Source organism: Lepidochelys kempii, chromosome 23, assembly GCF_965140265.1.
Source record: "Lepidochelys kempii isolate rLepKem1 chromosome 23, rLepKem1.hap2, whole genome shotgun sequence".
Taxonomy (NCBI): domain Eukaryota; kingdom Metazoa; phylum Chordata; order Testudines; family Cheloniidae; genus Lepidochelys; species Lepidochelys kempii.
This window is the reverse complement of record NC_133278.1, coordinates 7,113,579-7,139,462: the sequence shown is the minus strand read 5'-3', so window position 1 is coordinate 7,139,462 and position 25,884 is coordinate 7,113,579. Positions and strand designations below refer to the sequence as shown.

The 25,884-nt window shown below is 58.2% G+C and overlaps 2 protein-coding genes across 5 annotated transcripts; one reads left to right on the top strand and one right to left on the bottom strand.

The window, feature by feature from the left end:
* Positions 1-2,969: 2,969 nt before the first annotated feature.
* Positions 2,970-6,441, bottom strand: LOC140902107 (uncharacterized). Its single transcript, XM_073321810.1, has 2 exons — positions 4,094-6,441; positions 2,970-3,505 (listed from the first exon to the last, which is right to left on the bottom strand). The coding sequence occupies exons 1-2, from the start codon at positions 4,674-4,676 to the stop codon at positions 3,207-3,209; spliced, it is 882 nt and encodes a 293-aa protein (XP_073177911.1). The 5' UTR covers positions 4,677-6,441; the 3' UTR covers positions 2,970-3,206.
* A 3,076-nt stretch (positions 6,442-9,517) lies between these two features.
* On the top strand, positions 9,518-24,949 carry LOC140901976 (CLOCK-interacting pacemaker-like). Of its 4 annotated transcripts, none has more exons than XM_073321489.1 (4): positions 9,518-9,586; positions 20,873-21,091; positions 23,458-23,630; positions 23,988-24,949. In XM_073321489.1, exons 2-4 carry the CDS (start codon positions 20,881-20,883, stop codon positions 24,900-24,902), a joined length of 1,299 nt encoding a protein of 432 aa, XP_073177590.1. In that variant the 5' UTR covers positions 9,518-9,586; positions 20,873-20,880; the 3' UTR covers positions 24,903-24,949. The 4 variants fall into 4 exon arrangements, with proteins under 4 accessions (XP_073177590.1, XP_073177593.1, XP_073177592.1 ...); XM_073321492.1 differs by lacking the exon at positions 9,518-9,586 and adding an exon at positions 11,297-11,319; XM_073321491.1 differs by lacking the exon at positions 9,518-9,586 and adding an exon at positions 20,090-20,381.
* The last annotated feature ends 935 nt before the right edge of the window (positions 24,950-25,884 follow it).

Genomic DNA, 25,884 nt, shown 5'->3' with positions numbered 1-25,884 from the left:
TGATTAGGGGTATAGAACAGCTTCCGTATGAGGAGAGATTAATAAGACTGGGACTTTTCAGCTTGGAAAAGAGGTGACTAAGGGAGGATATGATAGAGGTCTATAAAATCATGAATGGTATAGAGAAAGTAAATAAGGAAGTGTTGCTTCAAGTTACAGCTGTAGAAGCTATCAGAAGCTTGCATCCCAAGAAAGGGGAAAAAATTCATCGGCAGGAGTTGCAGACCAAGCTGGATGAGCAAGCATCGGGTATGTCTACACTACGGAATAAGGTCGAATTTATAGAAGTCGTTTTTTTAGAAATCTGTTTTATATATTCGAGTGTGTGTGTCCCCACAGAAAATGCTCTAAGTGCATTAAGTGTATTAACTCGGCGGAGCGCTTCCACAGTACCGAGGCTAGAGTCGACTTCCGGAGCGTTGCACTGTGGGTAGCTATCCCACAGTTCCCGCAGTCTCCGCTGCCCATTGGAATTCTGGGTTGAGATCCCAATGCCTGATGGGGCTAAAACATTGTCACGGGTGGTTCTGGGTACATATCGTCAGGCCCCCGTTCCCTCCCTCCCTCCGTGAAAGCAAGGGCAGACAATCATTTCGCGCCTTTTTTTCTGAGTTACCTGTGCAGACGCCATACCACTGCAAGCATGGAGCCCGCTCAGGTAACCGTCACCCTATGTCCCCTGGGTGCTGGCAGACGCGATACGGCATTGCTACACAGTAGCAGCAACCCCTTGCCTTGTGGCAGCAGACGGTACAGTACGACTGGTAGCCATCATCGTCATGTCCGAGGTGCTCCTGGTCACCTCTGTGAAGTCGATCAGGAGCGCCTGGGCAGACATGGGCGCAGGGACTAAATTTGGAGTGACTTGACCAGGTCATTCTCTTTAGTCCTGCAGTCAGTCCTATTGAACCGTCTTATGGTGAGCGGGCAGGCAATACGGACTGCTAGCAGTCGTACTGTACCATCTTCTGCCGAGCAGCCATGAGATGTGGATGGCATGCAGTCCTTCGGCACCGTCTGCTGCCAGCCAAAGATGTAAAAGATAGATGGAGTGGATCAAAACAAGAAATAGACCAGATTTGTTTTGTACTCATTTGCCTCCTCCCCTGTCTAGGGGACTCATTCCTCTAGGTCACACTGCAGTCACTCACAGAGAAGGTGCAGCGAGGTAAATCTAGCCATGTATCAATCAGAGGCCAGGCTAACCTCCTTGTTCCAATAAGAACGATAACTTAGGTGCACCATTTCTTATTGGAACCCTCCGTGAAGTCCTGCCTGAAATACTCCTTGATGTAAAGACACCCACTTTGTTGATTTTAGCTCCCTGAAGCCAACCCTGAAAGCCGTGTCGTCAGTCGCCCCTCCCTCTGTCAGAGCAACGGCAGACAATCGTTCTGCGCCTTTTTTCTGTGCGGACGCCATACCAAGGCAAGCATGGAGGCCGCTCAGCTCACTTTGGCAATTAGGAGCACATTAAACACCACACGCATTATCCAGCAGTATATGCAGCACCAGAACCTGGCTAAGCGATACCGGGTGAGGAGGCGACGTCAGCGCGGTCACGTGAGTGATCAGGACATGGACACAGATTTCTCTGAAAGCATGGGCCCTGACAATGCATGCATCATGGTGCTTATGGGGCAGGTTCATGCTGTGGAACGCCGATTCTGGGCTCGGGAAACAAGCACAGACTGGTGGGACCGCATAGTGTTGCAGGTCTGGGACGATTCCCAGTGGCTGCGAAACTTTCGCATGCGTAAGGGCACTTTCATGGAACTTTGTGACTTGCTTTCCCCTGCCCTGAGGCGCATGAATACCAAGATGAGAGCAGCCCTCACAGTTGAGAAGCGAGTGGCGATAGCCCTGTGGAAGCTTGCAACGCCAGACAGCTACCGGTCAGTTGGGAATCAATTTGGAGTGGGCAAATCTACTGTGGGGGCTGCTGTGATGCAAGTAGCCCACGCAATCAAAGATCTGCTGATATCAAGGGTAGTGACCCTGGGAAATGTGCAGGTCATAGTGGATGGCTTTGCTGCAATGGGATTCCCTAACTGTGGTGGGGCTATAGACGGAACCCATATCCCTATCTTGGCACCGGAGCACCAAGCCGCCGAGTACATAAACCGCAAGGGGTACTTTTCGATAGTGCTGCAAGCTCTGGTGGATCACAAGGGACGTTTCACCAACATCAACGTGGGATGGCTGGGAAAGGTGCATGATGCTCGCATCTTCAGGTACTCTGGTCTGTTTCAAAAGCTGCAGGAAGGGACTTTATTCCCAGACCAGAAAATAACTGTTGGGGATGTTGAAATGCCTATAATTATCCTTGGGGACCCAGCCTACCCCTTAATGCCATGGCTCATGAAGCCGTACACAGGCAGCCTGGACAGTAGTCAGGAGCTGTTCAACTACAGGCTGAGCAAGTGCAGAATGGTGGTAGAATGTGCATTTGGACGTTTAAAGGCGCGCTGGCGCAGTTTACTGACTCGCTTAGACCTCAGCGAAACCAATATTCCCACTGTTATTACTGCTTACTGTGTGCTCCACAATATCTGTGAGAGTAAGGGGGAGACGTTTATGGCGGGGTGGGAGGTTGAGGCAAATCGCCTGGCTGCTGGTTACGCGCAGCCAGACACCAGGGCGGTTAGAAGAGCACAGGAGGGCGCGGTACGCATCAGAGAAGCTTTGAAAACCAGTTTCATGACTGGCCAGGCTACGGTGTGAAAGTTCTGTTTGTTTCTCCTTGATGAAACCCCCCGCCCCTTGGTTCACTCTACTTCCCTGTAAGCTAACCACCTGCCCCTCCTCCCTTCAATCACCGCTTGCAGAGGCAATAAAGTCATTGTTGCTTCACATTCATGCATTCTTTATTCATTCATCACACGAATAGGGGGATGACTACCAAGGTAGCCCAGGAGGGGTGGTGGAGGAGGGAAGGAAAATGCCACACAGCACTTTAAGCACAGCACTTTAAAAGTTTACAACTTTAAAATTTATTGAATGACAGCCTTCTTTTTTTTGGGCAATCCTCTGTGGTGGAGTGGCTGGTTGGCCGGAGGCCCCCTCCGCGTTCTTGGGTGTCTGGGTGTGGAGGTTATGGAACTTGGGGAGGAGGGCAGTTGGTTACAGAGGGGCTGCAGTGGCAGTCTGTGCTCCAGCTGCCTTTGCTGCAGCTCAACCATACACTGGAGCATACTGGTTTGGTCCTACAGCAGCCTCAGCATTGAATCCTGCCTCCTCTCATCACGCTGCCGCCACATTTGAGCTTCAGCCCTGTCTTCAGCCCGCCACTTACTCTCTCCAGCCCTCCACCTCTCCTCCCGGTCATTTTGTGCTTTCCTGCACTCTGACATTATTTGCCTCCACGCATTCGTCTGTGCTCTGTCAGTGTGGGAGGACAGCATGAGCTCGGAGAACATTTCGTCGCGAGTGCGTTTTTTTTTCTTTCTAAGCTTCACTAGCCTCTGGGAAGGAGAAGATCCTGTGATCATTGAAACACATGCAGCTGGTGGAGAAAAAAAAAGGGACAGCGGTATTTAAAAAGACACATTTTATAAAACAGTGGCTACACTCTTTCAGGGTAAACCTTGCTGTTCACAGTACATACATAGCACATGTGCTTTCGTTACAAGGTCGCATTTTGCCTCCTCCCACCGCGTGACTACCCCCTCAACCTTCCCCCCTCCCTGTGGCTAACAGCGGGGAACATTTCTGTTCAGCCACAGGCAAACAGCCCAGCAGGAATGGGCTCCTCTGAGTGTCCCCTGAAGAAAAGCACTCTATTTCAACCAGGTGACCATGAATTATATCTCACTCTCCTGAGGATAACACAGAGAGATAAAGAACGGATGTTGTTTGAATGCCAGCAAACATACACTGCAATGCTTTGTTCTACAATGATTCCCGAGTACGTGTTACTGGCCTGGAGTGGTAAAGTGTCCTACCATGAAGGACGCAATAAGACTGCCCTCCCCAGAAACCTTTTGCAAAGGCTTTAGGACTACATCTAGGAGAACCGCAAATGCCAGGGCAAAGTAATCCTTTCACATGCTTGCTTTTAAACCATGTATAGCATTTTAAAAGGTACACTCACCAGAGGTCCCTTCTCCGCCTGCTGGGTCCAGGAGGCAGCCTTGGGTGGGTTTGGGGGGTACTGGCTCCAGGTCTAGGGTGAGAAACAGTTCCTGGCTGTCGGGAAAACCGGTTTCTCCGCTTGCTTGCTGTGAGCTATCTACAACCTCCTCCTCATCATCATCTTCTTCATCCCCAAAACCTGCTTCCGTATTGCCTCCATCTCCATTGAAGGAGTCAAACAACACGGCTGGGGTAGTGGTGGCTGAACCCCCTAAAATGGCATGCAGCTCATCATAGAAGCGGCATGTTTGGGGCTGTGACCCAGAGCAGCTGTTCGCCTCTCTGGTTTTCTGGTAGGCTTGCCTCAGCTCCTTCAGTTTCACGCAGCACTGCTTCGGGTCCCTGTTATGGCCTCTGTCCTTCATGCCCTGGGAGATTTTCACAAAGGTTTTGGCATTTCGAAAACTGGAACAGAGTTCTGATAGCACGGATTCCTCTCCCCAAACAGCGATCAGATCCCGTACCTCCCGTTCGCTCCATGCTGGAGCTCTTTTGCGATTCTGGGACTCCATCATGGTCACCTGTGCTGATGAGCTCTGCATGGTCACCTGCAGCTTGCCACGCTGGCCAAACAGGAAATGAGATTCAAAAGTTCGCGGTTCTTTTCCTGTCTACCTGGCCAGTGCATCTGAGTTGAGAGTGCTGTCCAGAGCGGTCATAATGGAGCACTCTGGGATAGCTCCCAGAGGCCAATACCATCGAATTGTGTCCACAGTACCCCAAATTCGAGCCAGCAACGTCGATTTAAGCGCTAATCCACTTGTCAGGGGTGGAGTAAGGAAATCGATTTTAAGAGCCCTTTAAGTCGAAATAAAGGGCTTCATTGTGTGGACGGGTGCAGGTTTACATCGATTTAACGCTGCTAAATTCGACCTAACGTCCTAGTGTAGACCAGGGCTCAGAGAGGTGATTAAGAAAAAGCAGAAAGCCTACAGGGAGTGGAAGATGGGAGGGATCAGCAAGGAAAGCTATCTTATTGAGGTCAGAAATGAGTGAGAAAGACTAAAAGTCAAGTAGAGTTGGACCTTGCAAAGGGAATTAAAACCAATCGTAAAAGGTTCTATAGCCATATAAGAAGAAAACAAAGAAAGAAGAAGTGGGACCACTAAACACTGAGAATTGGGTGGAGGTGAAGGATAATCTAGCCGTGGCCCGATATCTAAACAAATACTTTGCCTCAGTCTTTAATGAGGAGCTTAGGGATAATAGTAGCATGACAAATGGGAATGAGGATATGGAGGTAGATATTACCATATCTGAGGTAGAAGCCAAACTCGAACAGCTTAATGGGACTAAATTGGGGGGCCCAGATAATTTTCATCCAAGAATATTAAAGGAAGTGGCACATAAAAATGCAAGCCCATTAGCAAGAATTTTTATGCATCTGTAAACTCAGGGGTTGTACCGTATGACTGGAGAATTGCTAACATAGTTCCTATTTTTAAGAAAGGGAAAAAAAAGTGATCCGGGTAACTACAGGCCTGTTATTTTGACATCTGTAGTATGCAAGGTCCTGGAAAAAATTTTCAAGGAGAAAGTAGTTAAGGACATTGAGGTCAATGGTAAATGGGACAAAATAAAACATGGGTTTACAAAAGGTAGATCGAGCCAACCTGATCTCCTCCTTTGAGAAAGTAACAGATTTTTTAGACAAAGGAAACGCAGTGGACCTAATTTACCTAGATTTCAGTAAGGTGTTTGATACGGTGCCACATGGGGAATTATTAGTTAAATTGGGAAAGATGGGGATCAATATGAAAATTGAAAGGTGGATAAGGAACTGGTTAAAGGGGAGATTACAGAGGGTCATACTGAAAGGTGAACTGTCAGGCTGGAGGGAGGTTACCAGTGGAGTTCCTCAGGGATTGGTTTTGGGATCAATTTTATTTAATCTTTTTATTACTGACCTCGGCACAAAAAGCAGGAATGTGCTAATAAAGTTTACGGATGATACAAAGCTGGGAGGTATTGCCAATTTAGAGAAGGACCGGGATATCATACAGGAGGATCTGGATGACCTTGTAAACTGGAGTAATAGTAATAGGATGAAATGTAATAGTGAGAAGTGTAAGGTCATGCATTTAGGGATTAATAACAAGAATTTTAGTTATAAGCTGGGGATGCATCAATTAGAAGTAACGGAGGAGGAGAAGGACCTCGGAGTATTGGTTGACCACAGGATGACTATGAGCCGCCAATGTGATATGGCTGTGAAAAAAGCTAATGCGGTCTTGGGATGCATCGGGCGAGGTATTTCCAGTAGAGATAAGGAGGTGTTAGTACCGTTATACAAGGCACTGGTGAGACCTCACCTGGAATACTGTGTGCAGTTCTGGTCTCCCATGTTTAAGAAGGATGAATTCAAACTGGAACAGGTACAGAGAAGGGCTACTAGGATGATCCCAGGAATGGAAAACCTGTCATATGAAAGGAGACTCAAGGAGCTTGGCTTGTTTAGCCTAACCAAAAGAAGGCTGAGGGGAGATATGATTGCTCTCTATAAATATATCAGAGGGATAAATACCGGGGAGGGAGAGGAATTCTTTGAACTCAGTACCAATGTGGACACAAAAACAAATGGATATAAACTGGCCATCGGGAAGTTTAGACTTGAAATTAGACAGAGGTTTCTAACCATCATTAGAGGAGTGAAGTTCTGGAACAGCCTTCCAAGGGAAGCAGTGGGGGCAAAAGACCTATCTGGCTTCAAGATTAAACTCGATAAGTTTATGGAGGAGATGGTATGATGGGATAACATGATTTTGGCAATTAATTGATCTTCAACTATTCATGGTAAATAGGCCCAAATGGCCTGTGATGGGATGTTAGATGGGGTGGGATCTGAGTTACTACAGAGAATTCTTTCCTGGGTATCTGGCTGGTGAATCTTGCCCACATGCTCAGGGTTCAGCTGATCGCCATATTTGGGGTCGGGAAGGAATTTTCCTCCAGGGCAGATTGGAAGAGGCCCTGGTGGTTTTTCACTTTCCTTTGTTGCATGGGGCACGGGTCACTTGCTGGAGGATTCTCTGCACCTAGAAGTCTTTAAACCATGATTTGAGTACTTCAATAGCTCAGACATAGGTGAGAGGTTAATTGCAGGAGTGGGTGGGTGAGATTCTGTGGCCTGCATTGTGCAGGAGGTCAGGCTACATGATCATAATGGTCCCTTCTGACCTTAGTATCTATGAGTCTATGAGTCATAATACAAGAACAAGAGGCCACCAAATGAAATTAATAGGTAGCAGATTTAAAACAAACACAACAAAGTATTTTTTCCACACAACGCAACCTCAGGTACTCCTTGCCAAAGGGTGTCGTGAAGGCCAATGCTATCACGGGGTTCAAAAGGGAGCTAGCTAGGTTCATGGCAGATAGGGCCATCAATGGCTATTAGCTAGGATGGGCAGGAATGATGTCCCTAGCCTCTGTTTGCCAGAAGCTGGGATTGGGTGACAGGGCATGGATCACTTAATGATAACCTGTCTGTTCATTCCCTTTGGGGCACCTGCCATTGGCCACTGTCAGAGGACAGGATACTGTGCTTGATGGACCTTTGGTCTGACCCAGTATGGCCGTTCTTATGTTCTTATTGTAAGGCTGGATGTGACCTTTCTGATCCAGTCCGACCCCCTGGGAGCACGGGTCTGAGAACTGCCCCACAAGAATTCCTGGAGCAGAGCTTTAGAAAAAATCTTGTCCTTCAACCTTGATTTGTTGCTGCTGACGGAGAATCCACCATGACCCTTGGCAACCTTTTCCAACGGTTAAATATCCTCATCAGGAAAAAATTAGGCCTTTTTTCCAGCCTGAACTTGTCTAATTCCAGCTTCCATTGGACCGTGTTAGACCTTTTGCTGCTAGACTGAAGAGCCTGTTATTAAATATTTGTTCCCCATCTAGGTACTGAGAGACTGTGATCAAGTCACCCCTGAAATCAAGTCTCTTTGTCAAGGTTGAGCTCTTTGAGTCTCTCACTCTAAGGCAGGTTTTCTAATCCTTTAATCCTTTAATCATTCTCATGACTCTTCCCTGACCCCACTCTGATTTATTAACATGCTTCTTGAATTGTGGGCACCAGAACTGGACCCAGGATTCCAGCAGTGATTGGACCAGTGTCAAATATAGAGGTAAAATCACCTCTCTGCTCCTACTTGAGTCCCCTGTTTATGCATCCCAGGGCCGTTAGCTCTTTTGGCCACAATATCACACTGGGAGCTCACGTTCAGCTGATTCTCCACCATCACCCCCAAATCTCTTTCAGAATCACTGCTTCCCAGAATAGGCTCCCGCATCCTGTAGGTTTGGCTGATATTCTTTGTTCCTAGATGTATACATTTGGAGTTGGAGTTTGCGGATGGGTCGCTGATGGAAGGGGGCGGGGGGAGTCTTGCTAATTCTCTAGGGACTCGAGCACTCTAGGACTAGCTCACACAGCCTCAGCTCCAGGAGTCAGGGGATCACAGCAGAACCTCATTGAAAAGAAAAGTATCTTGCATCCCTGATTCTGGAGAAGCTGGAAAATGTCACACGATCATGGCACTAATGCTCAGAAAACAAAGAACCAGGCAACGTGTGAATTACTGGTGAAAAAAATCTCTAAATTTTTAAGCCAGCTTCATAATTTGTGGGACCTGATTCATGATTTTTGAACTCTTGAGCTCGGTGATACTGGTTTACAGCTTGTCTACACTGGCATTTTACAGCGCTGCAACTTTCTTGCTCAGGAGGTGGTCTCCCAGCACTCCCAGCGTAGACTAGCCCTTAGGATGCGTCACTGCTGAGGGTGTTGAGGGGGGGAAGGTTTTTCTGGTAGAGATGGGGTTCCATCACTTTTTGGGGAGGCAGGGTCAGGAGTGGCTTACCACTGGGGAGCAGGAGGTGGCTACTGTGGGCAGGGCTAGTAGCCCAGATTGGAGGGCTGCTAGGGGACAGGGTCACTAGCTCAGGTTTGGAGGGTTGCTGGGGGGCAGGAGAGGGGGTCTATTGGGGGACGGGGACCGAGCCAACAGCCCAGGCTGGTGGGCAGCCCAAGTTGGGGGTTGCTGAGGGGGGACTGTTGGGGTGGGGCTGGCAGCCCAGCTGGCCGGCCAAAGGGGAGACCGCTGGGGGATGCCGGGGGGCGGGAGGACAGGTGCTGCGGAAGTCCTGGGGGCCCCCAGCGCCGCTCTCAGGGGCCGGGTCCCCACGCCGGGTGTGACCAAGAGGCCCCGCCCACTCTGGCCCGAGTCCCGCCCCCGCACATGTCTCCGCGTTCTCTCCACGCCCCTCACGTGGACACGGACCAGGCTCCGCTTCCGCACGTGGCGCCGGGGCCGCGCCGCTCGTCCCGCCCCCTGGGCGGCGGAGGCGCCAATTGGTTGCCGGCGCTGTCAGTGTGCTCGAGGGGTGGGGTTACCGCTGAGTCTTTGTGTCTCAGCGTGTGCGGCGGAAGAATCGGGGCGAGAGGCAGGTACGGACCCCGCGGCTACTCCGAACCCCCTCGGGCTCCCTCCAGCTCTCCTGCCCCCACCAGGCCCCCCGAACTCCCCCGGGTCCCCCCAGTCCTCCATTCCCTAGGCCCCCTGAACACCCCCAGGCCCCCCAGTCCTCCTCCCCCTCAACTCCCCTGGGCTCCTCGAACTCTCCTGTCCCCCAGTCCTCCGCCCCCAACCCCCCTAGGCCCCCCGAACTCCCCCGGGCCCCGCAGTCCTCCATTCCCTAGGCCCCCTGAACACACCCAGACCCCCCAGTCCTCTTCCCCCAACCTCCCTAGGCCCCCTGAACTCTCCTGCCCCCCCAGTCCTCCGCCCCCAACCCCCCTAGGCCCACCGAATCCCCTCGGCCTCCCCCCAGCCCCCAACCTCCCTAGGCCCCCTGAACTCTCCTGTCCCTCCAGTTCTCTGCCCCCAACCCCTCTAGGCTCCCCGATCTCCCCTGGGACCCCTAGTCTTCCACCGCCAACCCCCTAGGCTCCCTGAACTCCTCCGGGGCCCCTAGTCTTAATCCCCTGGGCCCCCCTCTGTCCCCAACCCCCCAAGGCCCCTGAACTCCCCTGCCCCCCCAGTTCCCTGCCGCCAACACCCCAGGCTCCCCCCCCCCAGTCCTCTGCCCCCAACCCCCTGGCACACCCCAGTCCTCTGTCCCTAAACTCCCCCTGCTGCCCCCTAGTCCTCTGCCCCAATCCTTTGGGATCCCCCCAGTCCTCTGTCCCCCCGAACTCCCCCAAGGTGAGAGGCTGGTATTGGCCACCCTCTCCCTGGGACCCCCCAATTCCCTGCCCCCTGGGATCCCCAACCCCCCCCAATCCTCTGCCACCCAAACCCCCTGTGCTTCCCCCAAGACGAGAGGTAGGTATTGACCACCCTGCCTCCCGGGACCCCCCCAGTTCTCTGTCTCCAACCCCCCTGGGCTCCCTTTAGCTTCCTTTAACTCCCTGTCCTCCCAATCTTCTGCACCCAACCCCCCTGGGCCCCCCAAACTCCCCAGGGCAAGAGGCAGGTATTGGCTCCCCACACCTGGGGCCTCCCCATTCCTCTGACCTCCTGGGTCCCCCTGAACTCCCCTGGGGTGAGAGGCAGGTATTGGCCCCCCTGAACTTCCCTGGGGCCCCCCAGTCCTCCCCTCTTCAACCCACCTGGGCTCTCCTGAACTCCCCTGGGGCAAGAGGCATGTATTGGCCCCCTGGGACCCCCAATCCTCCACCCCCACATACCCACTGGGTCCCCTGAATTCTCCCAGGGTGAGGGGCAGGTACTGGCCACCCTGCCCCCTGGGGCCCCTCAATCCTCTTCCCCCGAACACCTTGGGTCCGCCTGAATTCTCCTGGGGCGAGAGGCAGGTACTCATGCCCCGTCCTCCTTCCCAGCAACCGCCCTAGTCCCCTGGAATGCCCCCAAACCTCCAACACCCCTGCCTTCTGAATTCTGCTGGGGTGAGAAGCAGATACTGGCCCCCTAGGGACCTCCCTGTTTCCCAGGGAACCCCTGACCCTCCTGAAACCCCCAGAAACCTGCCAACCCCCTGCCCCCCTGAACTTCCCTGGGAAAAAGGCAGTTATTGGGCCCCTGGGACTCCCCTGACTGCTCCTAGCCTGGAATCTCCCTAATCCCTCCCTGTCAGAACCTGATTCCCCCTGGAATCCTGGCCTGGTTCTTGGGGAACTCTAGTCCCCCTGAGCGAGCAATAGATGCCAGAGCGCCCTGGGTAATTCTCCTCTTCCCCACCCCCCATCCCAACACCTGTTCTGCTACTTGGGTTCCTCCTGGGATGGGGCTCTCCCTGGATGTGGAGGCGGGGTACTCAGGATAAGGGTGCATGTGTGGGGGATGCCCTGGGTTATGGGGTGGGGGGTTCAGGATGTTGGTGTCCCCTGGGATATGGGGATGTTGGGGGACATTTTAGGACTGACACTTGCTGCTTTATGGGGAGTGTGGGTGGCAGGGGTTATCTGCTGTGGGGCCATTGGAAGCTGGCCTGAGGCTATTGCGGGGTGGATCACAGGTCATGGGGTTGTTGCTTTGTTCAGTTTGGAGCTGGATGCGCGGCACCCATTGGCAGGTCGAAATGCCCTTTGTGGTGTATGGGGTTGAGCTTTGGGGTGGGTGAGCAAGGGAGCGGACCCTCCCCATGGGGTTGTCTGAGGCCCACACTTCCAGGGCCCTGTCCAATCCAGGGCTGCCTGCATGGTGCAGAGAAGCGTCACCCCCGTTCACACACCAGTCCGAAGGCAGCTCAGCCTCCATTACTGAGTCCTGGGGGCGCTGTTGCCCCTGGCTAGCCATGGCTCCAACCAGTGGGGGTGGGGGCAGTGGAGCTGGGGGGGGTGTCAGATCTCCCCCACACTGTAAAACGGTGGAAGGATTTCTGCCTCGTGGGTGCGGGAGGGCATGCTGGTTGCCTTTCCAGAGGGACTCTGTGTCGTGCAGCGTAACCCAGGCCCTGCAGCCCCTGGGTGATTCTGCGGAGTACAGCCAAGGGCCCAGCTCAGCTAGGGACCCGCTGCCAGGAAAGGTGCCCTTCCCCCTGCTCCTGGGGCGCTCTGCACCGGCCAGGTTGTGCTGTGCGGGGGGTACAGGCTGTGCCATGGCTGCTCCAGTGCAGGGAGAGTGAGGGCCTGGGGCTGGCTGAATTCCTGGCCCCCCTCCTGCTGTAGATCTGGGTGTTCTCGGGGCAGCCATTGTGTGTCCCAAGCCAGGGCCCAGGAGTCCCTGCTGGGGTTCAGTCTCAGCCTGGCTGGGACCCCTGAGGAGTGACTTGTGGGGGAGGCAGATTGCTCCGGGGAACAACCCAGCTTGTGGCTGGGAAAAGTGTGTCCTGGGAGCGGTGATGAGTTGAACGCCAAACACCCCTCGGCCAGCGGAAATCTGAGGCACCTGCTGGACACCTCAGTGCCTCTGAGGTGTTGGTGGGCACAGGTGTGGAGGGCAGGTTGGTGGGGCCGGGAGGAGGCCTGTGCCAGCTCAGTACCAGGCCATGAGACTGCAAACCCCTCCCCCCCCCCCCCCGCCCCGAACTCACTGTGCGGTCTGTATAGCCACCCCCCAGCAGGTGCTAGGCTGGAGACGCTCTGGGAGCTGGCTATTAGTATGGCTGATGTGCTGGGGCTGGGGACTATGATGGATGACTGTCCACCAGAGACCATCTGCTGGGAGGAGGAAGGTGCAGCTCCGGGGAAATCCGGCCTTTGGCTGTTGGGGTTGGAGGGCTTTGGGCAAAGCCATGGGACAGGTTTTGCCCTGTCTGCACCAACCACTCTGCTAAGCAGTGTGCTCCTTTCTGCACGGCCCCAAGTCTCCCATGTGCTGCCAAGAGGCTGCTGGGAAGCACTGGGGACTGGGCAGTGGGGAGAGTTGTGTTGGCTCCTAGGCCATGGTTGTAGGTCTGGCCTTGGAGAGCGGTTATATCTCCATTGTGCCACTTGTGTAGAGATGACTGGATACTTGGGGGGGTTGCTCGCCCCTGGCGCGGCTGCTCTGTGGGAGCAGTTGCCACTGGTTTGAGAGGACAGTGCAGTAGTTTAATGTTGATGGGTTGTCGTTGGAGTCCAGATGCTCCCTGGAGCACGAGTTGTGGTGAAACTGGACAGCGGAGTTGGGGGAGCCTCTGCCTTTGCCATGACCACTAGCTCGTGCCCTAGACAGAGACAACCACCCGCGGAGGGGATGAAACTCGCTCGCCCAACCGAGTGACAACCAAGCCCTTGCCACCAAGTCCAGCATTGCACAGCCTCTGGGCCAGGCCCCACCATGCACTGGGCACTTCCTTCCCCAGGACTGGTGCCTAGAGGGCATTAGCCCAGGGACTGGGGCAGGATCCAAGAGCTGGGACAGTACCTGGGAGCCTTGCCTCCCAGTCCCGCCTTCTGCCCCGGGCCGTGCTGCTTCTCCAGGCTTTGCATTGGCTGTCTTCGGGGGGCCTGTGGCATTGGTTCCAGGGCAGCTCCCTGGAGGATGCTGCTGTTTGTGTTGCCTGCAGCTGGAGCCCCTGTCCCTGCCTCCCACAATCCTGTTTCCCTCCACAAGGACTGGGCAGCTCCGTTGCCCAGAGAGCCGGAGCTTCGCAGCCTGGCCTCCCCCAGACAGAATTCGAGGGTAGGATGTGCCAGCGTTGAGGGCAGGAGTGCAGCCCTGTATGTCTGGGGAAGGAGAGAGCCATGGGACCCTTTGGAATAGCCTGGCTGCTGGCCTCTTGCTGCATGTGTCAGACAGGGTGGCTGCTCTGTGTGGATCCAACCTGTGTTAGGTACGTCCCATCACTGAACAGCGAGCGTGAGATCTGGGTGTGGTCAGGGCTTGAATGAACTAGTGACATTATGGAGGGGAGTGGTGGAGTTTGGTGGTTTCAGTGGGAGTTTAGGGGCTTGGACCCAGGACTCCTGGGTTCTGTTCCCAGCTCTGGGAGGGGATGGGGCCTAGCGCTGGTCTCTGGCTCCTGGCTGGGACATGGGAAGCTGGAGGCTGGGTTTTCTCTCCCCACGGGGGCTATATGCGAAGCCCCAAGGCATCACCCGTGGAGCTCACAGCCCCTTTGAATTCCCTGGTGTCCATACACAGGGACCGCCTGGGCCTCCTTGGTGGTGGCACTGAGATTCCTCATGTCTGAAAGGTGCAGTACCTTGGAGTGGGGTGAAGGAGGAGCCTCCCCTACGTGTGGCTCAGCCCTTCCTACGTGTGGCTCAGCCCTTCCTACGTGTGGCTCAGCCCTTCCTACGTGTGGCTCAGCCCTTCCTACGTGTGGCTCAGCCCTTCCTACGTGGACAGAGCTGGGCCTTTCCATTGCACGGCTGCTATGCTCTCCAGACAGCTGGGGTTGGGCGGCTGGGAAGCCCCTGGAGAGGATTAAACAGGAAGCAGAAAGAAGCACCTTTGGGGAGTATGAGAGCTGTGTCTGAGACTGTGTCTAGCTGGGACTGCAGGCTGGGAGCCTCGCCTGACTGGCCAGGGTGAACAGTCCCTTGGCTTGGCCCTGGAATACTTCCCAGCATGGGGAGGGGCAGTGACCCACAGGTTGGGTGGGGCAGGGAAGCAGAGCCAGGAGTAGGGATGGGTTGAGCAGGACAAGGGCTGTGATCTCCCTCCCCCAGCAGTGCCACTGAAGGGCTGGAGTGGGCACGGGGAGAGCTAGGCAGCCTGCAGGGTGGGCTGCAGGTGGCAGAGGTGGGCACGGCCTGTGGCATGATTGGAGGGCTCTGCAGCCCCCACCTCCTCAGGTGTCTCAATCCTCTGGCCTGCACGTTCCCTCCTCCTCTGCCCCCCCCCCCAATCCCTTTTCTAAACTCCATTCCCCACAGCTATGGAGTTTGAACTGCCCCTGTCCACCCACAGCCCCCTCCCTGAGCAATCTGGACACCAAATCCCTTTCTGGGTGGTCTTCCCCTCTTCCTGTGCTGCAACCCATTGTGGCCTTCCCTGGTCGCCCAGGGCTTGGGGCAGAGCCGACTAGGTAGCAGTGTGGCTTGGGGGAGGCGGGCTGGAGAGGTGGGTCTCTCCCCACGTGGGCTGCTGTGATATGGGGTGAATACTGTTCCCCACCTCCCGTGGGGCTCTGATGGCGTTGCAGGAGCTTGGCTGTGGTGTGGCTGCTGGCCAGGTGGGGTGGGCTGCAGGGCAGGGGCTGTGGAGGGGGCAGCTGGCAGGGTGGGGGGGTGAGAGTGAGGCAGAAGGGTTCCCTGGGATGGCTGAGCCAGGCCAGAGCATGAGTGGCAAAGCAGGGTGCTGGGCCCAGGGCATGACAGGCTTCCTCTGCTGCTAGGATGGGTGCCTGGGGTCCCCTGGAGGGACATCGGGTGACTGTTGCTGCTGTCCGTCCCCCCGCTCCTGCTAACTGGGTGGGGAAGTGCGAGCTGGGGAGCCTCCCCCCGGAGGCTTGGGGGCAGGTGGTGTGTGCCTGTGTACTGGAAGAGGAGCCCTTGCCAGAGCCTGTCCCGCTGCTGCCTTGCTCGAGGCTGATGGCACAGAGGTAGCTGCTTCTGCTTGGGCCCTTCCTGCCCCCAGGGGCTCCCTGCAAAAGCCCAGGTTGTGCTGTGGCAGAGCGAGGTTGTCCCATGCTGGCTGTGCCTGGAGCTCCCTGCAGGTTGCTGGGGTCTCTGTTGACAAGGGGCCACAAGTGTGGTCCCCCCCAGAGCCAGCTTGAGAGCCCATCCCTGGACCCAGTGGCTTCCACAGCCCATGCTGCCTCGGCCCCCAGAGTCTGTCTTGCCCTCCTGCCTTGTGTTCACGGGTCCCTCGTCGCTCATGCCCCCTCAGTCTCTCCTGCTCTCTGAATCGCTGGCCCTGGGTCATCGGGTGCCATGCTGCGATGGGAGCGCTGCCGCCGGATTGGCTTTGCTGGCCCAGCTCTGGGATGTGCCGAGGACCAGCTGCTGAGTTTGAACAGTGAGGTTTCTGCGTTCTTCATACGCGAGACAGTACAGGAGGCCGCGAGCAGGTCTTGGCTGCGTTCTGCCCGCTCAGCTGCGTGGGAAGGAGCCTCGCGCGGAGGGATGGGGACTGCCGCTCGTGCTCAAGGGGTCGCTGATCTCGGCGTCTGGGTCTTGGGGCTCAGCTTGAGGCCATGCAGGGCCAAGGCTCAGGATTCCAGGGGTTGGGGGCAGCCCTTCGGGGAAAGACAGGGCGTAGGTGACTTATCTTGCATAAAATACAACATAACTGTGCCCTAATCATGTCCTAATAATATCTTTGTGAAGAATATGGGTGCAGAGTCTCAGTACTAGCAGTTCCCTGCGGGGCTGGAGTCCCTTCAGGAAGGAGGGGATGATCCTTATGCTGGGGAATGGGGCTGCCCCTGTGGCACAAAGAGGGGACTGATGGAAAGACATGCAGCAAGTCAGTGACAGAGAACCCAGTAGTCCTGGCTCCCAGCCCCCACTGCTCTAACCACTAGACCCCACTCCCCTCCCATTCATGTAGGATGAGGTGAGGTGGCTGCTGTCTGGGCACACTGGCTGTGGGCTCTTGGGGAGCATGAGTGCACCTAGGCTAGAGCACCCTTAGTCCTCAGTGGGCATTGTCCCCTAGCGCCTGGGCCATCTGGGCCTCCCTACTCTCGCGGCCTGCTCTGCGGTCCCTGTGTTGAGTTTGGTGATGTCTGGTCTCTGGGAGGGCACTGCCTGCCTGGCTCCCCCAGGAGAAGCTGCATCAGGCTGGGCATGCTCCTCTGTGTGGGGGTGTTGTGCAGGCAGAGGGGCTGAAGCAGCTGGAAATGGGGAGCCTAAGAGTGACTGCTGGGCTGGACCAGCTGGGCAAGGTGCTTGGGGGGTGAGTTCCATTCCTGTGGCCTAGCCGAGGACGGGGGCAGCAGCAGCCCCGGGGAGGCCAGGAAGATGTCCTCCCCACCCCCTGCCAGCAGCTTCGGGGCTGTCTGCTCCCCTTGCCTTAGCTCTGTCGCACCTTATTTGGGGCACCGGCCGAGGCCCCTCCCTGGGTAGTCCCAGCCCTGCCCATTCCTAGGTGTTTCCTAGGCATGAGCTGGGAGCACTCCTATCTCTGGGCTCAGAGGAGGCATGGTGTAAACACACACACGTGGCCCTGCACCTGATGCAGTGTTCCCAGCGACCGCCCACGTGTCTGTGCAGAGCAGCTGCTAGCCTTGTGCTGGCAGAGCTCAGGGCATCAGCTCTGGGGTGGGTAGAGAGGGTTGCCCTCCTCCCACGCCTGACACCTGGCAGCCATGAGGCAGGGTATTGCTGCTGGTAGGATCCCACTGTGCCGGTGAGGCCTGGGCACTGGGAGGCTAAGGAGCGTGGGGCTGCAGGGTACCATTGGGGACTGGCACTTGGAGGTCGGTGAGAGGGCTCAGACCTCTTCGGAGAGCACATCCCAAAGGTGGTGTGGGCTTTCCCGCAGGGTGGAGGATAGGGGACGGGCTGTGCTGTGTGAAGGGAGGGCGGGGGCTCTGCTGTTGCAGCCCATCACAGCCAGGGCCAGAGCCCACTGCTTGCCCTGCTGTGGATTTGCTCTCTGCTTGGGAAATCAGCTGCCTTTCTCCAGGCACGTGCTCTCACCCAGGTTTGTTGTGTCTGTGCCTTCTTCCTTCTCTGGACCTGGTGTGTTTCAACAGTGTCACTGGCAAGGGGGAGGGGGTCCTGTGGTCAGAGCAGGGGATTCCTGCTTTCTTTATCACAGCTTCGCTGGGCTGTGTTTTCCCCAGAGGGCTGTGCTGGGTGCAGAGCTGCAGAAGATCTGCCCCAGTGTGTGAGACCTTGGGAGGTGAAGCCACTTGCCTGGCTGAAAATGGGTGGGGATTTCCCTGTGGGAGCCACCCTGGGCTGTCCTGCTGGTGAAATGTCCTGCAGAAGTGTGGGAGACACCCTCTCCCAAGCCCCCTGCGAGATTGCGCCAGTAGCATTGCCCTTGGGTTGCTGCCCTTCTCCAGTCGTCCACCTGGCAGTGTGCTTCTCCAAGCCAGGTAGGTGCCCAGGTGCCATGAGGATGAGCACGGTACAAAGCTGAACTAGGGTGGAATTCCACAAGAAATAACCCCTTGGTCTGGACTGGCGCCACCGGATTGCAGCTGCTGTAAGCCAAGGGATTCTCCCAAAGAGACATCGGGGCATTCGCTGGGGTTCCGCGGCAGGTCAGATGGGGTGATCACAACGGTCTCTCCTGGCCTTGACTGGCCCCTTCGTGGGTTGTAGCTGCAGCGTCCAGGGGTGGGGCTGCTGGTTGTTGTGTGCTCTGAGATAGCTCAGAAGAGCGCACGCCAGCCCTGCCGCTTACTCTGCTCCACTGTTTGGAGGTTGGCGCTGCAGCTGCATTTCCTTAATCTGTGCCAATGGTCCTGCTCTGGCCCCCATCACGGTAGTGCCACTCCCAGTGCACTGTATCCTCCTGTGCCCCCGGGCTGCTCGCCTCTCCTACAGAGGGGATTGAGGCACAAAGACTAAGTGACAGAGTGCTCATGGTGGCAGAGTAGTGGCCTGGTCACCAGTCTTCTAGGCTTGTTCCCTCCCTACTGGGCCACGCTTCCTTCCATGGACAGTGCCCTCTCAGCACCCCACGGCTGGCAGTGGTTGAAGGAGCTCAGTCGCTGAACTCCAAACCAAGTCCCTTCTCTCTGGCCAGGCTGGTTGGCTCCGCTCTAGCTGCGCAGTGCCCCTGATGGCACCTCCAGCTCCTGTCTGAATCCTATGCAGGATGGTCCCTGTCTGCATGGGGACAAGCCCAGAGAGGCTGAAGATGATCAAAGGGCTGATGGGGGTTTTGTGTCCCTGTTAGCACATGCCCTGTGGGCCCAGAGGGTCAATGTGATCTGGGAAGGCACAAATGGGATCCTCAAGGAGGAACTGGGAGGTTAGTTTCCCTCTGGAGTGGGTTCTGGGGCGACCACTGCTGAGCTCCTGGGTGCAGTTCTGTGTCCACGATTCCCAATGGAGGTTGGTAAATTGGAGAGGGTCAGAGAGGATGATGGACGGATTGAGGGGGTCGTGGAGTTCAGCGTATGGAGCTTAGCAAGGAGATGAGTAAGGGGTGACGATCAGTGTGGAAGGACCAACGGCCCAAAGATTTGATACTGGTTCATCTTGCAAAGGGTTTGCTTGCTTGCAATGGCTGGACTGAAACCTCAGTCTGGAAAGCCACCGTGGTGAGCGTAAGGCCCAGAGCTACGGCAGGTCTCCACCACTGGGTGTTCTTAAATCAAGTGTCCCTGCTTCCTTGCCCACCAGCGCAGAACCTCCTTCATCACGGTCTAGCTGCTCCAAAGCTTCCTCCCAGCTCCACCAGGGCTCCCCTGTGCCCTGCCTGGCCCCTCATCCCAGCCCCGCCAGGACCCTGCCTGGCCCCTCATCCCAGCCCTGCCAGCACTCTGCCCTGCATGCCCCCCTTGTCCCAGCCCTGCCAGGACTCTGCCTGGCTCCCCTGCACCCTGCGTGGCCCCTCATCCCAGCCCTGCCAGCACTCTGCCCTGCATGCCCCCCTTGTCCCAGCCCTGCCAGGACTCTGCCTGGCTCCCCTGCACCCTGCGTGGCCCCTTGTCCCAGCCCTGCCAGGGCTCTGCCCTGCATCCCCCCTTGTCCCAGCTCTGCCTGGCTCCCCTGCACCCTGCGTGGCCCCTCATCCCAGCCCTGCCAGCACTCTGCCCTGCATGCCCCCCTTGTCCCAGCCCCGCCAGGGCTCTGCCTGGCTCCCCTGCATCCCCCCTTGTCCCAGCCCCGCCAGGGCTCTGCTGTGCCCCCTGTGCCCTGCCTGGCCCCGCCAGGGCTCTGCTCGGTGCCCTGCTCGGGCTGGCACCCTGGACTGTGGCTCCCTTTTAATGCCGAGGGCAGGAGCGCGGCGCTGCCAGGCCGGGGCGGTGGCGGGGGAGGACGGGAGATGCGGCTCTGGCCGGGGACAGCCCCAGCCCCGCCGCCCCCCGCGCGGTGACTGTGCGGTGCCCACACCACGTGTCCGCGAGCGCGCCTGCCCCTCCCCGCCCGGGGCGCCGCGTGTCTCTGGGCTGGCGCGTGGCGCCCCGCGTGGGAGGGCGCGGGGAGAGAGCGCGTGGCCGGGCACGTGCAGCGCCGCCAGCCCGCGGCCGCTCCCGCAAGACACGCCCGCCGGGATTAGCGGCGGCTGGGGCTGCCCCCCCCCCCCAGCTTCCCCGGGCGGGTCAGGGACGGAGCGGGGGCGCGCTGCAGGGCCGCACCCCTGAGCTGGGGGCGGGCGTGTGCGCACGTGTCGGTGCATGCACGGGGGGGGCCCGGACCCCGCCTCTTCCCCACGGGGCGGCGCCGGGGCGGGCGGGCGGCTGGGCGCGTTTGGACCTGCCGGGGAAACGGGGGCGGTTCGGTGCGTGTCTGGAGAAGGCTATGGGGTGAGGGGTGTAGGGGGGCGCGGGCAGAGGGTGCGCAGCCCTGTTGTGGGTTTTCTCTGGCGGCTGAAGGGAGCAGGCGTTGCTCCCACTCTGGGGGGTAGCGGGGGCTGATGGGGCTGTGGTGGGAGGGCCAGTGAGCTGATAGCGGGTGTGGCAGGAGTCTGAGGGGGCTGGGTGGGGCTATGGTGGGAGGGAGTCTGCCCCGGGGAGGGGCTGGGTGGGGGGGTACATATGTCCCAGAAAGCATCTCTGCCCCTCCTCCTCGTAGTCCCTGGGAACTGGGCGGGGTGGGGGGGGTCAGCGCCCTCTGGGTAGCATCTGGCCGGGCCCCCCCATGCAGTGCTGTAGGTGGGGGCAGGATGAGGGGAGTTGCTATCTCAGGGGTCCTTTCAAGCAGCAGGAAGCTGGGGGTGGGAGCTTGGGGGAGCCCTTCCCTGGCACCTGATCCTTTGCTCTTCATCTTCAGGCTTGGAGATGCCTGCGGAGAAGCCCCCCGACACAGAGAGGTCGTGTCAGCCCCTCATGGAGAGAGAAATGGCATTGGGGAGTACAGCAGCAGTGACCACCGGCTCCAAGGGGCGCACGGGGGTGTTGGAGAAGACAGCTGTGGGGGGCGAGGGCAGCAGGAAGTCCCCGGGTCCCCAACCACCAGCCAGCGAGTCGGAGAAGGATTCTGGCTTCTCAGGTAGAGACGTATCCTGGGGGCAGCAAGCGATCTCTGGGCCTTCCCTGCTGCATCCCCATCTCTTTGCCCCACTCTTTGCTTGGAGCCCGGGATTTCACTCCTGGGACTGGGCTCTGGAGCTGTCCAGTTGGTTTCCTGGGGTGGAGGCAGCAGGTAGCCTGGAGCTGGGCCCAGCCTGCCCCCCATCCCCTTCTGCCCCTAGGAGCAGAGGGCACTGTGTGCATGGGAAGGACGGGGGGGGGGGAGGGTCCAAGTGGACTAGGGGGGAGTTGGGCTAAGCTGGGTTTGGGAGGAGCCAGGCCCCATGCACAGACGCTTTGGTCCCCCAGCACTGCCCAGTGCACCCCACAGTCTGGGGATGAGAGCCTTGGGGTTGCTGGGGCCTCAGGTTAGGGAGCCCCGGACCCCCCTCCCTGCAGGGCCCCCCCAGCTCCTCCCTGGCATGCAGCTGGGTGGCCCCCTGTTTCCCTGGCACACAGACCCCTCCTCCCCAGGCCCATTGTGCAGTGTTATGGGTAGGTCCTAGGGTGGGGCAGGCCTCTGGCCAGCCAAGGAGCAGCTTTTGGGTCAGTCCCTTGGTGCCTCCTGTCGTCGATTCCCTGTTGCCGTCTAGTGGTTCTGGGTGAATACTGTCTCCTATTGCAACCCCCCAGGGGCTGTTTCAGAGCCGATCTGTCAGGGGAGCTGGTGGGGACCTTGCCGTTCAGTTGCCTGATGCTTTCCATTATAAAAGGTTTTCGTTACCTTATTATAGAGGCTCCGCCACCCCCAGTGTTTGCAGCAGGCCTCTGACACTGGGCAGGGAGAGAGCCTGGGCTAGAGAAGGGCATCGCCTCTCCCCATGAAATTCTGCTCACGTTTAGCTGAGCTGTGGGAAAATCACCGTTTCCCTTCCCCCGCTTGTGTTGTCAGCAAATCTTCGGCAGTAGCCACAATAATAATGTGCTACGGGGCATGGAAGGCCAGGCCAACCCTGTTGGTAAATCAGCAGCAACAGGTGCAGCCACTGGCCTTTCCCCATGGTGAGAAGAGACAGCTGGGCTGAGCTGCCCAGATGCCCTGCCGAACCCTAGTGGTCAGTCGTCCAGCAAGGGGAGCCACACGGCTGGGCCTCCCTGCCCCCACCCCCAGCATGTGGTCCTAGTGGCCCATCATCCTGTGGGGGAACCATATGGCTGGGCTGCCCTGCCCCTTCCCCCACCCAGCATGTGGTCCCAGTGGCCTGTCGTCCTGTGGGGGGTGCCACGTGGCTTGGCTGCCCTTCCCCACCCAGCCCCCGCCCTGCTGCTGACTTTGCATGTTTCAGGAGGTCTCTTGTCTCAGCTTCCTCTGTAAAGTGGGGGCGATGATCCTGCGCTCTCAGAGATAATGGGTGATGTGTCCTGCAGGCGCCCAGCCACCATGGTGAGGAGCCATGCAGAGGCCCCTGGGGACTGGACCCATCTGTGTGGCAGGCAGTAAGACAACGCCCCACGCTGAATGAGAAGGATAACAAGGACTGTTTGCTAGTGCCTCATCCCCGTCCATCCTGGGGAACCAGCGCATGATCCTGCAGTTACAGATGGTGTCGCGATGCAGACGCACAAGGGGGCCGGGGCCTGGGCAGCTGGGCCTGGGGTTTCCTCATGTCTGAGCGTTTGACTCAGTGGCCTGAACAGCGTCCTCTTCCCCCAGCTCCATGTCACCTCATTAGCCTCTCGTAGCCCCTGAGAACCTGCACGTGAGCTTCCAACCCCTGTGAGACTGCAGGGGCAGCCATGAGATGGGGCCAGCTGGCAGGATTGGGAAAGCAGCCTCGGGGGTCTTGGGGAGCCCTTGTGCTCCTCTCATCTGGAGGCTGCCCCACTGGCAGGAGTTACAGTGGGGCTAGAAGCTGGCTCCCAGTTTGTGTTGTGTCCTAGGAGCATCAGGAAGGTCAGGCCTGCCCTGTGCTGTCCTGTCTCAGCAGAACAGTCTCCATGGGGGGCACTGTGCGATGCAGGGGCTGGGCACTCATCTCTAGTAGGTCTCTGCACCCCAAGCAAGCTCTTGAGCAGTGGGTTTTGGGGAAAACTCTACCCCACAACTCTGGGCTGCTCTGCATGGCACTGCTTCTCCTGGCCCCAGACTCTTCCAACCTAGACAGGAATGTACCAATGCATGGGGCTCTGGCAGGGCCCTCATGGCCCCATGTCTGGCTCCCAGAGCCAGATTTAACTGCAGGGCTGGCCGTGAGATGCTGAAGCCATTTGGGGGTGGGGGCATACAGACAGCAGCTGGGGGTTTTGTTGCCTGCTCCCCTCCCTGGGGCTCTAGTGTCGCCACCAGGTAGCCCAGCCCCTGTCCCCCCACTGCCTCTTACACTCTGCTCCTGTCCCCCTGTGCAGACACAAGTTCAGAGTCCCTGAGCACGCTGGATCAGGCCGAAGCAGAGGAGCCGTCCATCTGTGCCTCACACTGGGCGACCAACGGGCCCAGGCTGCGGACGGCGCCGCATCTTGACAGCACGTTCACCAGATTCACCCCTGTTTACGTTGTCAAAAACGTTATCCTGAAACAGGTAGCCCTCCTGCCCCAAACCCACCAGACCGCCGAGTCCCTGGGGCTCGGACGTGCCCCAGCAGATCAGCCGCTCCCCAGGGTCACAGGGACGGGGCTAGCTGTCCCGCACGGTCACTGGGGAAGGAGGGGAAAGCAGCCCTGGGCCTGACGCAGGGCTGTCCCCGGACACGGCTGTGCTTTCTCCCCATCAGCACTTGTGGCACGTCATGCCAGAGGGAGAGGTGAAGCTGCGAGGTGAGGGGGCCCCGCGGGAGCAGAGCCAGCACCCACGTGCCCCCTTGTTCCTTGTGGCCCATGTGCCCAGCTCTCGGAGCTGCCTGGGTGCTCACCCTCCTCTCCTGCTCTTCCCTTGCAGCCCCTGGGAGCTTCCTCCAGCACCCAGCTTCTGACCTGGAGTGGCCAAGACCCCCCAGACAGTGTGCAGGGCCAGGCCCGGCTCATCTTCCTCCAGCAGCCGGTGGCTACGGCCACGCTGAAGCCGCTGCTGCCTGGCCGGAAGCCACAGGCCAAGGACACCTACCTGCCCATCCTCAACGCCTACCCCAAGATCGCCCCACACCCGGGCCACAGCCAGGACAACGAGGCTGCGGCTGGGCCCCCGCCCCGAAGTGGCAGTGTTGGCCCTGCCAAGAGCAAGCGCTTCTGCCTGGAGGAGGCTTGGGTGTCGTCCTCTGAGTTGGACGCCCCCACCAGCGGCGGGCTGCAGGAGGAACAGTGCCCAGGGGGTGCCCTGCAGGTGCTCTCTGCTGGCAGCTCAGAGCCACTGTCCCAGAACACTGTCACCTCATCCACAGAGCTGGCTCGGCCGGCACCCAGCTCCATCGCAGCCCAGGGGAGCGCAGCACTCCTGGACCTGGCTGAGGGCAGGATCCTGGCCAAGGCCTCCAAGAAGCTGGGCTCGAGCCTCGGTAAACAGCGGCGCTTCCACAACACGGTGGAGATCCTGAGGAAGTCGGGGCTGCTGGGTGTCACCCTGCGGACCAAGGAGCTGATCCGGCAGAACAGCAGCACCCAGCGGGAGATCGCAGAGCTGCGGGAACATGCCCGGCTCTTCTGCGAGGCCATGCAGAGCAACAACTCTCAGACCTGGGCCCGGCTCCAGGCAGCCATGAGCCTGTCTGCCTCCTACTGGGCCCAGAGAGGCCCAGGCCCCGACACGCCTGCCAAGACGGTCACTCCCCACACAGACTTCAGTGGGGAGTCCCTGCCCGGCTCCCCCATGAGCCTGGCGCTCACTCCGGACCTGTCAGCACACACGGCCCTGCCTTAGGCCCTAGCACGGCCGCTCGCTCAGCAAATAAACCTGCTTTGAACAAACACCACTTGTGAGTGAGTTCCCAGGCCAGGGCCAGCTGCCTCTGGGCTGGAACTGGAGCAGGGCTGGCCATGCCCGACCAGACGGACTGGGCCCTGCTCCTCTCTGGTGGGACAGGCAGGGAGATGGAAGTGGTCCCTGCTCAGAGCCTGGCTCCATGCTGGCGGGGGCTGCCTGTGGGCCACCTGGAGCCCCTGGCCCAGCCTCCGGGCCACATGAGCTACACTAGGGGAAGATGCTGTGTGCCAGGCCGGGCACTGCTGGCCGTTCCCCCGGGGGTGCGGTGGAGAGCTGACAGCTCGGTGCCATGTGTGCGTGTGGCTATCATAGCCTCTTCCTGTGCCAGGGCAGCAGTGCTCTGTGATGCCCTACAAGCAGCTGGGCTCCAGCCTCAGGAGAATTTCTGCCCTGGGCTGGTGTAGATGTGGGTTATGGGCTGGCAGAGGCCTCAAGGAAGGGCTCTCTCCTGCTGCCTCCTCAAGGCCATGTGTGATGGGAAGAGGGGTCGGGGACTCAGGTGCCCCAAGCAGGGCTCGAGCCAGTCTCTGCATGCCCAAGGCCCATGCCTGTGGGCTTCTGGTCAAGGGTAGGGGTGTAGAGCCTGGCCAGGCAGGTGCTGTCCTCCCCCACACATGACCTGGTCAGAAAAGAGCTGCAGAATCTACTAATTGTCCACCTCCCCCACAGCAGCACCTGATGTACCTGCTCCCCTCCCCCGGCAATGCCTAGTCAATGCCTGCACCCCCTCCCCACTGCATCACTTGGTCTGCCTGCCCCCCTTTCTCCCCTCCCCCCGCACCACCTGGTCTGCAGACAGACCCTAAGATAGTGCCAGTGCGGCTGAGGGTGGGAACTGCTGCCCACCACCCATGAGCCCCTGCTCAGGGCTGCTCCTTCCTCCCTCTGCTCTGTACCATACCCCTCTCCCATCGGGTGA